This window comes from Schistocerca cancellata, chromosome 1 (assembly GCF_023864275.1).
Source record: "Schistocerca cancellata isolate TAMUIC-IGC-003103 chromosome 1, iqSchCanc2.1, whole genome shotgun sequence".
NCBI lineage: Eukaryota > Metazoa > Arthropoda > Insecta > Orthoptera > Acrididae > Schistocerca > Schistocerca cancellata.
In genome coordinates this window covers 1,110,037,188-1,110,049,839 of record NC_064626.1, presented here as the reverse complement: position 1 = coordinate 1,110,049,839, position 12,652 = coordinate 1,110,037,188, and the positions used below count along the sequence as shown (strand labels likewise).

Genomic DNA, 12,652 nt, shown 5'->3' with positions numbered 1-12,652 from the left:
CTATTTGTTTCTATCATTAGAAGTATATCTTTTTGGTACTGACGTTTAACTCTCCTTATTATTTTTTGTGTTGTCTTCCTTTGTTTTGTGAGTTCCAAATATGATTTTTCTGTTTTTTCATTTTGATGCCTTAACCAGGCTAGGTGTCGATCCAACACTGCTTCATCACATTCATCGTTCCACCACTGGTGTTTTTTCCTTGGATTTATAGGGGCAACTTGTTCAGCTATTTGTTTCAATTTGGGAATTATTTCTTCCAGATCATCTGTTATTTTTATATCCCTGGTTTGTGCTTCATAATCCTCATTTTGTATCAGTTTATGAGGGTCATAGGTTCTCTTCTTCTTCTGGTGGGATTTTTTCTTTGCTAATGGGGTTAATTTAATTTTAATTTTTATCATGTAATGATCTGATCTGGTATATGTCCCTCTCAGTACTTTCACATTGTAAATTTCCTTGTGGTAATTCTTGTCCATGCAGGCATGGTCCAGTTGCCATTCTCCTTTTTTCCAGTCTGGATGTTTCCAAGTTTTTAGTTTACTTGGTCTTCTCTTAAAATACATCGACTTTGAGATCATGTCATGGTTTCTGCAAAATTCCACTAGTCTTATGCCATTTTTGTTTGTTTTTCTTTGTGCTGTCCATTTCCCTATTATGTCTCTATATCTCTTTTCCCTTCCTAACTGGGCATTTAAGTCTTCAATTAAAATTTTGATGTGGTTTTTATTAATGTTATTCGTCGTTTGATCTAAGAGCTCCCAAAATTTTTCTACCTCTTCTCTGACTTCTTTTTTATTATTTTTATCATTTGTCGGGGCATGGGCATTTATTATTGTGTACATTTTATTTGCAGCTTTTAGAGTTAATGTTGAGAGCCTGGGAGATTGTGCTTTAAATTCTATTATGGACTCTATTATTTTCAGACTCACCACGAATCCTGTTCCAAATTGTGGACACTGTTTCATGACTCTTTTCCCTAGTATTCCCTTATAGATCCTATATCCTTGTGATTCTATCGGCTCCTGATCAGTATTTCTCATTTCTTGAAGTCCGGTTATGAGAATCCCCTTGCGATCCATTTCATCCGTCAGAATTTTGAGTTTGCCTGGTTGTATGAGGGAATTTGTATTGTGTGTCGCAATGTAGTTTATTTGTCCTGTCTTGAGTTTTGGTCGTCTGTCCGTTTTGGGTATTTTCAGACGCTCCGACTCATCCAAGTTATCTTTCAGGTGACTGCCCACCGTATCAGAGTGCAGTCTTCCTTGGTTATTGCCACCATGATTAAAAAGTTTCCTTAAATTCTTCAGGACTAGTGTGAAGACAGTAGCACAATTTTTGTAGAAATTGTTTTAGGATTGCATTGCATTGCATTCAACACCAGTATTTAAAATAATGATAATGTTCGTAAAAGAGCCACATTTGTAAATTTAATTTGTAAACTATTTTTTGCGTACCATATGGTGAAATACACAAGTCAAGTACATAATGAAATTTAAACAATGGAAAATCTAGAATGGAATAATGACAGCATTATGGAATGGATAGGTTGCTACTCACCATGTAGAAGATACACTGAATTGCAGGCAGGCACAATGAAAAGGCCGCTGTACGTTGAAGCTTTTGGCCAAAAGGCCTTCTTTCAAAGTAGAACAAACACGCATGCACACACACACACACACACACACACACACACACACAAAAAAAAAAAAATTGTCTCTAGCAGTCCAGCATCATTGGCTAGTGACAGTGGTCATGTGTGTGAATTGTGAATATGTGTGTGTGTGTGTGTGTGTGTGTGTGTGTGTGTGTGTGTGAGTGTGTGAGTGTGTGTGTGTGTTTTCCACTTTGGAAGAAGGCCTTTTGGCCGAAAGCTTAAATGTATAACAGTCTCTTTGTAGTGCCTGTCTGCTACTCAACATCTCCAATACAGTGAGTAGCAGTCTTTATCTTTTCGATATTATAATGAAATTTCTCTTAAGCTGAATGACAGTTTCACTAAGAAATAAGAAGTCTTGTCCACACCTTCAGTGCATTTATTAACAATTCCTTTGTTGTCTTCAGATATCAGCACCACAAGAACGTTTGTACACAACATGGATTGGTGGTTCAATTCTTGCCTCTCTTGACACTTTCAAGAAAATGTGGGTATCAAAAAGAGAGTATGACGAAGAAGGTCACAGAGCAATCCATAGAAAGACTTTCTGAAGAGACCACTGCTGTTGGAATTATAATATACCAATATTGCGTAGGCTGGTACAGAGCAATTATGTTACCAGCCTTGAGAAAATGTTGGACCACAAAACAGTATATGTCTGTTTAAGTGATTAACTTGTTTGGTTGTAATGTGGTAAATGCATTAAACTTTGCTTTATATTACAGTAAGATGATTTAAGAACTATACTGCTGTATTTTACAAGCCACTGTAGCTATCATGTGATAACATTCAGATGTATAATTTATTGCTAAAGTCTGTCTGAGCTTTATTATACAAATGTGCAAGGTATTGAATTCTTAGTTTCTTTTTAAAAAAAAAACAAAAAAGAAAAGAAAGAAAGGGTAATGAAGAAATACACAGGTTTGCTGACTCTTGTCGATATACAGAGTGTCAGTTTCTGGATGTTGAGTTTCAAACGAAATTGTTTTAACGGGAAACTTAATGTGAGTATCACTGTCAGAAATGTGTTAAGTTTCAATAATGTAACTCAAATTTGATCTCATCCTTCACACAGAAAAGGCTAAAGTAACTAATGTGCATATTTAATTTCATTTGAAGCAATAAGATATATGTCACTAGGCAATAGCAGGTCTTTATTGCATAATTATTTATTGTTGTATTGTTATATTATGAAATTTTAATGGTTGTAATCTCACGGAAAGTTGAGAGAGAGGCTATTCTATTGATGTGTACATTATTTATTTGTAATTTCCTCTTGAATAATTTAAAATTATGTTGCAACAGTATTGGCAGCTAACTTACAGAATTATGGTGGAATGCACTCAAACTGCTAGTGTGTGTAATGTGTAGATGTGAAGAGCATTTGAGTTGTAGAAATAATGGTTTGTAATGTTATTTGTGTAATAGTTAGTGGCTTTGAATATACAATCAGTGCGACAACCATTACTATCTTTTGTTATAAGTGGGGCAGCAGTATGTCATAACCAGATAACATTTGCTATGTGCCAGAATTTGTGCAGGTAATTTATAAATTTGTAAAAAAAAAACTGTCATCAATGAGGAAATATATTACAATTTATCTGTTGTTTCTGTGCAGTGGTACCATAGGAGGAGGCTTGAGGTGGCCAAGTGTTCATATTTAATGTTTTCTGTTTGTAAGTTAAACTTACAGAAGAGGTGTTAATCCACACTTGTTCAGGGCTAGGAAGAAATAGGTTTAATTACCTCCAATCTGAACTAATGAGATAAGTGCACAGCTTTGTTTTGTTTCCAATATTATTATATTTAAGGAAAAATTTTCCTAGTCTGTAAATGTCTTTTCACTTTGATTATGAGGGAACTGGTGAGATAGTTCAGGACTACCTCTGTCAGTAAATCGTTGGTGTATGCTAAATTTCAGTTCATACTCAATGCTGTAATGTATTTGTCATTCATTGTTTCAGACTTGTGACTTCCTTTTAACTAAATTTTTAAAATTTTAACTGGAAGATGGACTTATGAAGCTGCATTTTCGAATTTACAGGTGCTGTGTTGCAATGTAATTATTGTTTTTATGGGCACAGTAATATGTATAATTTTGTTATGAAAGATGGTTTCAACATAATGTGTTTTTATCAGCAGTTTTGCTAATAGAAATGACATTGTTGTTTAGTACATATCAATGTTGCCTCTATGGAACAAATTGGTAAATTGGGATTCCAGTAACAAAAAGATCTGAAAGGAACAGGTGAGGGAGGAGGCATGTCTTAGTGAGGCAGAAGAAATTTTTAAAAAAATGGTGTACTATTTTTCTCAAATTAATTGCCTATTGCCATTCTTTGAATAGTAACAGATATGCCACAAGTGTATGGTGTTGCTGGTGCATCAGTTTATTTAAATATGAGAAATGTATGTCTTTATAAGGAGATATTTTTTCACAGGATTGTGAAATGAAACACTGAGAAACAGGTTGCATATTATGTTCCAGTACTATTTTGCTTCATGAAACAGGAGCAGTAATGAAAAGCAAATGCATGTGGTAAGCAACTGGTCTATTACTCAGCCTGCATTGGCTTAAACTGTCTTTTCAGGAGTAATTGCAGAGTTGAGCTCCAGTTCTGACAGTCAGGCTAAAAAAAAAGCTGTAGGACATAATGCACTGACCATGTCACTGTAATTTTTATGTTAATGGCAAAGTAAAAGTTAAATCATCAGAGATACATTTTAGTGTTAAGCAGTGGCCTTTAGTTTGGAGGAAATTGTTCGAAAGTATAATAGATGCATACTTGTTAATATTGAGAACATTAATTTGTTGCTACTGGTGCATAAACACACTGCAAGTTGCTTGTTTTGTATTAGTTATCTTGTTGATGCATTCATTCTGCACAACATAATTGCAGTATCAGCTTGAATAACTCATAAAAAAACGACAGTGCACTTATACAATAACCGTTAAGATTTGTTGTTGCTCTCATTTCTATTATTAATAAATTGAATTATACTCACAGTTTTCTACATTGTAGTGTGTATACATAATAAAACTATAGTGCCCCCTCCAGAAATTAATGCACTAGCCCTGCAGCATACTGTAGTCATTATTGTAAAAGTTTGATTTTTGGACAAATTAAATATGCATTTTCTCATATTAGTTTTGATACATGGAATAAATACAGCATGTATCACAATAAAACACACTGACTTTTGAAAAGACAAAATGGAAAACTTTCATAGTGCAGCTTTTGCAACAGTCTTTCTTTTGTGCAGTCCTTCTACATATACTTATTCAAGAAAAATAAAAAGTATCCTGTTATGGAAATATAAAGATATTTCAGAAATTGTTTCATTATTTGTTCATTTGGATACTTTTTTCAGTGCCTTTTGCGTTGTGATAACTCGCCAATAACTTATTAATCGTGCCTGTTTATTACTGTCATATGTTTAAACTCCTATTAAGCACACATTCCTTAGTAATAAGTGAAAGCACACAACCTGTATTTTGTAATCAGTGAATTATCTGGTATACTTGAAACTGAGTGACAATGACTGAGTTAAATGATGTGTAACTATGGTGTTGGAATGCAGAGCAATAGATAATGTAATTCTTTAAACAATGAAAGATTAATTAACTGAATGCCACTTTTGTAAAGGTTAGATTTTTTTCAGTAAACATCACTCAGTTAGTTTAGTAACGCCGACAATAACACTCAAATCCTGTAATTCAGACCACAAACATTGTAAAATGCAGATTGTGAAACAGAGGTGGTATCTACCAACTATAAAGCAGAATCTGTTATGTATGTGATGTTTTGGGAGTGATAATACCATATAATATCTTCCATTCAGATGGAGGCTGTGCTGCTTTTGCAGTTTCTCTTCAGAAATCACAAGAGCTTGCTGCAAACAGTATTATTTTTTTAAGATTATAATTTATTGAGTTTCTGTAGTTGCAAGCTGATGTGTACTTTAATTTTTAAAATATAAAATTTGTGTGTTTACCTTGTTTGTAATAAATTTTATACATTTTGCTTATTTTCTGAGTGCTTTGTGGCATTAGAACTTCGACAATGGGAGCATTGTTACGGCTCATTCATTATCCCACTATGGTTTCATATTATTTATAGCACTAGGAACATTTTTCAAGAAAAGCGGAGTATCTCCTTGGATGTGGAACTGAAAGTGTTAAAACTTTGATTTTACAGTTTCTCATAATGACACTATTTGGTTGCTCAAAAGATTGCAAAGTATTATCTAAAAGTTTTAAGCATCACATCAGATTCTCCTGCTGTTTTGCATGTACTCGGAGAACCGTATTAGATACAGATCTACAGAGAAACAGTCAAGGCACAACATATTTCAAGGCAATATCAGCTACATTTATAAAATTAGAGAGGCAGAATAGAGAAATGGTATATGGAGTACATTACATATTATCAACAGGAATGTATCAAAAGTAACTAGTAGACAACTGAAGTCTGGTGAGGATGATTCCATCAGTAAAACAGCATGTTCTTATTTCACAGTTCTACTTATCTTGTTTCATTGTGACTCCAATTTAGCATGGCAAGTAAAAAAGCGTTAGACACCTATTAGCACATGCTGTCTGTGAGGGAGTAGAGTTGTGTATGTCTTTCCGAACTTCAGTAGGAATAAAATTCCCTTTCCAAATGTTCAGCTATTACAGAAGATGAAACTCTCGAACAAAGTAACATAACTTAGAAATATTAAATTTCTTGGTGAACAGGGAGGATTTAGTATACTCTCTCCCAACCATGGTTTCCTGTTCTACACGTATTGTGGTGTTTAATATATCAACAAAAATAATCAGTTTTTGGAAATATAATATAATTTGATAGATTAGAACTACTTGCCAAGTGGCAGCAGGAGAAAATACAAATAAAATTTAAGGAAATGTGCAAGCTCTCAGAGACAGTGACTCCTTCTTCGGGCAGAAGAGGTGATAGGGATCAAGGAAAAGACTGGAAAGGTTTAGGAAATGGGGAGACTTAACTAACGGGAAAGTTGCCCAGGGTCAGCAGAGGCTTACTGGACGGGATGAGAAGGAAAGACTGATTGTTGACTGCACCAGACAAGATTTAAAAATCTGAGCTTAAAGGAAGACATATTACTGACTAAACATTATGCTAGAGGTAATAAGAGTGGAAAGCTAAGTGAATTAAGATGGGAGTGGGAAAAAATAAACAGGTCAGGAAAAAAAAAGATACAGAAAACTAAAAGGGACTGAAGAAAGGAATAGTTACTGTAAAGAAATGCTGAGACTGAAGAAATTAATGTAAATGAAGGCCAGGTGGATGGCAAGAACCAAGAACATGTAACACCAGTTCCCACCTGTGGATTCTGAGAAGCTGGTTTCAAGGGGAAGGATCCAGATGGCATGTGTGATGAAACAGACACCAAAGTCACTGTCATGTTGCAGATTATGCTGTACAACAGGACATTGTGTGTTGTCAGTATACATCCTCTTCTATGCCCATTCATCCTAACTGACAACATTGTGGTTGTCATACCAATGCAGAAGGCCAAACAGTGTTTACATAACAGATAATACACAACGTGTCATTTCACAGATATCTCTCCCTTTAATAGTATATGTTTTACTAGTTACAAAGCTGGTATAAGTAGTGGTAGGAGGGTGTGTAGGTTAAGTCATAGGTGTAGGAGCTGTAGAGTAAGGAAACAGGTACAGAAGGAGCATAGGGTCTGACCAGGATATTGTAGAGACTCAGAGGGCAACAAAAAACTATTTTATATGTGGGGGCAAAATGTCAGACAGAATGGACCTCATTTCAGGTCATGATTTTAGGAAGTCACAACTTTGTTGAAGTAGCTGATAAATACATTCAAGACCAGAGGACAAGGATATGGAAAGGATGCCAGTTGTCAAAATGTAGTGAGTACTGTTGCTTGTTAGCAGCTTTATTGTGAACAGAAGTGTGTAGCTGACCCTCAGTGAGAATGAGGTCAATATCAAGTAAAGTGACATGGGATTTCGGATAGGACCATGTCAAGTTCAATTGGGAGAATGTAATGTTTAGCAGTAGGCAGAGCATGTTATGTGGGGAATGTTCATAAAGAAGGAGGTGCTCTGCTGAACGTTACCTCGACCAGCAGCCACCTGATTCCAAACATATGGTTTTCTTCCTGCTCATCTCAAGCAAATTTGTACTTACAAATGGCTGCTTTACGTTTGACACGTAGACAACAAACAGATCATGGGCTTAGCCTTGGGATAAAGGGTTGGCTCTTTTCTATGCCAATCTTTTCGTGGGTTGCTTGGAGGGGGCTTTCATGGGATCCATTAGCTTTCAGCACCTGGTTTGGTTTAGATATACTGATGATGTCCTTGCAACACTTATCATGGTGAGGGTGACCTGTTAAAATTTTTGGAATCTCTTAATGCATTCTCCCAATTAAATTTCACGTTGTCCTATTCCAAATACCATGTCACTTTCCATGGTGTTGACCTGATCCTCATCGACATTCAGCTACACACTTCTGTTCGTATTAAGGCTACTAAAAAGCAACAGTACTTACAATTTGACATTTGCCATACTTTCCATATCAAACATTCTCTCCCGTACAGCCTTGGCATTTGAGGCAAACATATTTGTTCTGATGCAGACTCTTTACAGCACAGCAATACCTACCATTCTCACCCTTGCCTTCACTAGACATAATTACCCCATAAGCCTAGTTCAAAAAAGCAAATTTCCTTGGTTATCACATCCAACCTTGATATTGCTGGGCCCTCCAAGAAAAAAAAAGCTTAGTACACCTCTTGTCCCTCAGTAATATCCTGGTCTTGAATGTATAAATCAGTTACTTTGACAAGGCTATGACACATTAAAATCATGCATGAGGGCTGTTGCATCTTTTGCTCACCACACCTAGAATAGGTCAGACTCTATGCCCCTTCTGCATCTAATCACTGCTCTGTGCCCCATATCCCTGTGTCCATTCCCAGTGTAATACTTACCCCATGCACCCTCCTACCACCACCTATACCAGCATCATAACTGATAAAATGTATACTGTAAAGGGAGAGCCACCTATGAAGTGACACATGCATGAACTACACTCATGCTCATAAATTAAGGATAATTGCAGAATGTGGTGGCACTACACAAAACTGATGCTAATAGCAAAGGCACATAGGGAACACACACAACACAGATCTGTAAGTTCACGGTATTGGTGATAAGTTGAGAAAACCGTCCCAAAATACATGTGCTACGAAACGCCACTGTTTCCTGTGCATGTACCCTGACATCAATATGGGATATGATCACCATGCACCTGTACACAAGCTGCACAGTGGGTTGGCATACTCTGGATCAGGTGGTTAAGTAGCTGCTGGGGTATAGCCTCCCATTCTTGCGTCAGTGCCCAGTGCCTGTCAGAGCTCCTGAAGTGTCTTAGGGGTTTGAAGACGTGCAGCAATATGTCGACCGAGAGCATCCCAGACGTGCTTGATGGGGTTTAGGTGTGGAGAACAGGCAGGCCACTCCATTCACCTGATATCTTCTGTTTCGAGGTACTCCTTCACAATGGTAAATTGGTGGGGCTGTGGATTATCAAAAGGAGGAAGGTGGGACCCACTGCACCCCTGTAATGGCGGACATACTGGTGCAAAAATGACATCCCTATACAGCTGACCTGTTACAGTTCCTCTGTCAAAGGCATGCAGCGGTGTACGTGCACCAATCATAATCCCACCTCGCACCATCAACCATGACCTCCATACAGGTTCTTTTCAAGAACATTAAGGGGTTGGTATCTGGTTCCTGGTTCACATCAGATGAAAACCCGGCGAGAATCACTGTTCAGTCTATACCAGGATTCGTCCGTGAACATAACCTGGAACCCTAGTTCCAATGACCATGTACAGTGTTCTTGAAACCAGGCTTTACGGGCTCTCCTGTGACCAGGAGTCAGTGAAATGCACCTTGCAGGTCTCCGGGCGAATAAACCATGTCTGTTTAGTCGCCTGTAGACTGTGTGTCTGGGTACAACTGTTCCAGTGGCTGTGGTAAGGTCCCGAGCAAGGCTACCTGCAGTACTCCGTGGCTGTCTTCTTGTGGTGTTGTACGCTGTGGACGTCCCGTACTGTCTAGTGCTGGACATGTTTCCTGTCTGGTAGAATCGTTGCCATAATCTTGAGATCACACTTTGCAGCACATGGAGGGCCCATGACACGACCTGCTGTGTTTGACCAGCCTCCAGTCACCCTAGTATTCTACCCTCGTAATGTCATCAATATGTGTTCTTTGAACCAATTTCAACTCACAGTCACCATTAGCACATCTGAAAATGTCTGCAAACTTACTCGCTGCACCGTACTCTGACATGCACCAACACACCTCTGCATATGTGGACTGCTGCCAGTGCCACTGTGCAATGACCGCAGGTCAAATACACCGTATAGTCATACCCCGAGATGATTTAAACCTGCAAACCGCCTACCAGAGCTTTGTTTCACCATGTATCAGCATTATCCTTAATTTATGAGCATAAGTGTAGCTGTTATGTAAACACTGTTTGGCTCTCTACGTTGGTATGACTGCCACTAAATTATCAGTTAGGATGAATGGGCATAAACTGGCAACACAAAAATCCTACTGTAGACCATGCTCTACAATATGATAGTTGTGACCTCAATGCCTGTTTCATCACATGTGCCACCTGGATTCTTCCCCCTGATAACCAGTTTCTCAGAATTCCGCAGGTGGTAACTGGCATCATATGACCTTGGTCCTTGCAACCAACCTGGCCTTAATTTATGTTAATTTCTTCAGTCTTAGCATTTATTCACGGTGCATATTCCTTTCTTCAGTCGCTTTTAGTTTTCTCTATCTTTTGTTTTCTGACCTGTCTATTTTTTCCCTCATCCCCGCCCCCACCTCTACCATATATAATGCATATAGCTTTTCACTCTTGTTAACACTTGCACAATGTTTTTGCCAGTAATCTGTCTTCTTTATTATCCATCTTCCACCTTTAAGCTCTCAGGTTTTCAAATATTATCTGGTGCAGTTCCCAACAATCAGTCTTTCCTTCTTATCCCATCTGATAAGTATGTCCTGACCTAAGGTTCTGGGCAACTTTTTTGTTACTCTCCCATTTCCTAAACCTCGCCAGTTATTTTCCTTCGTCCCTCTTCCTCCTCCTTCAGATCTGCCAGAAGAGCTACTGGCTCCAAAAGCTTGCACATTTCTTTATTTATGTATGTTTTCTCCTGCCGTATGTATGTTTTCTCCTGCCACCGCTAGTTGAGTAGATTTCTTATCTGTCCAATTATATTACTTACGAGAACATGCAACTCAGAATAAATAGAACTAAAACTGAATGGGCATAAACTGACAACAAACAATATCCTACTGTAGAACATGCTCTACAATATGATATTGTGACCTCAGTGCCTGTCTCAACATATGTGCCACCTGGATTCTTGACCATTAAAATTGCAACACCATCAAAACTGGCAAGCAACATGTCAAAAATTATAATTAAACTGATGATGTTCATGTTGCTGGAGTGCAGGCTGTATACATCACAAGATGATGAAACGACGTATGTACATTCATTAATCGGCGCATTAATGGACTATGCTGAAAAAATAATACAGGGTTATTCTAAATGATGGATTCATTTTCAAAATTTTATATTTATTCAAGTACAAATCCAAAATGAACAAGCCTGTGATCCAGTTCTGCAGATCGTTCAGAGCGATTGGTAGAGGCGGGACATAAATAGCTGCCTTCACATAACGCAATAAGAAATAGTCACAGGGTGTGAGATCTGGAGATCTCAGTGGCCAGAAGTGCAGAGCCAGGTCCTCAAGTCCTCTGCGACCGATCCAGTGCTGAGGAAGGGAGTCATTCAAAAAGCCTTGTAAATCACGGTGCCATTGGGGTGGAGCTCCACCCTGTTGGAAAACGAAGTCGTGGGAATCTTCCATAAATTGGAGGAGGAACAGCAACTGTTCCAACATGTCCAGGTACGTGATTCCTGTTACAGTTCTTTCTGCAAAGAAAAATGGTCCATAAACCTTTGCACGGGATACGGTACAGAACACACTGATCTTCAGTGAATCTTTCGTGTTGCAATGCTGAATGTGGATTTTCCAAACTCCACATGCGAACATTGTGTCTGTTGACTTTTCCACTAAGGTGGAACATCGCTTCATCGTTAAAAATTGCACGTTGTAGAAATGCGTCATCCTCCATCGTTGCTAGTACAAAGCCAAAAAATGTGAGATGCTTCTCTTTGTCATTGGGGTTGAGAGCCTGCACAAGTAGGGCTTGTACAGCAAACACCATCTCGATACAGGTGGTTGGGGTATTCCAAGTTCTCAACTGGCTCTATTGTTAGACTTACTAGGCCTGCACACAAAACTTTCTTGAATCCATCAGCATCATCCTCTGACAAACATGGTCGAACTGTGCTTTTTTTCCTTTGCACACACTCCAGTCTGTTTAAATTGCTTAAACCAACGGCTAATGCTTTTTCGAGTTGGTGGTTGACTATCGAATTTGCTACAAAATGCCCGTTGCATTGCAATTTGTGATTCACTTTTCACGAACTTAAGAAGGCAGAAAACCTTGTGATCCACAGTCACCATCTCACTCACAACTGACAGTGAAACAGAATGACGGCCCTACTGCTGCGCAAACTCTACCTGCTGCTTCTGAAACCATCACTGGTTGCCTGCCACCTGCTAAAATCTTTGAAACTTCCTCTTTTCATTGGTATAAAGCTTGTTCATTTTGGATTTGTACTTGAATATATAAGAATTTTTGAAAAATTCCATCATTTAGAATAATCCTGTAGTTCCACTTTCTTCCACCAGCTGGAAATTTCAGACTGGAAGTAGTCTGAACCTGAAATGATTCGTGTTTTTGATGTCAGTATGCTGTTTGTCGCTTGGCGATGCACGTTGATTTCATTTGTGAAAAGGATTATGAAATCTGAAGTTTTCCA

At 38.1% G+C, this 12,652-nt stretch overlaps 1 protein-coding gene across 1 annotated transcript in view; it reads left to right on the top strand.

Annotated features, from left to right (window-relative positions):
* The window catches only part of LOC126092106 (actin-related protein 1), a 64,540-nt gene extending 61,243 nt beyond the window's left edge, over positions 1-3,297 (top strand). The window contains exon 9 of the mRNA XM_049907541.1: positions 2,062-3,297. Within this exon, the coding sequence (XP_049763498.1) occupies positions 2,062-2,205 (144 nt within the window). The 3' untranslated portion in view covers positions 2,206-3,297. The remainder of the gene's footprint in view (positions 1-2,061) is intronic.
* The last annotated feature ends 9,355 nt before the right edge of the window (positions 3,298-12,652 follow it).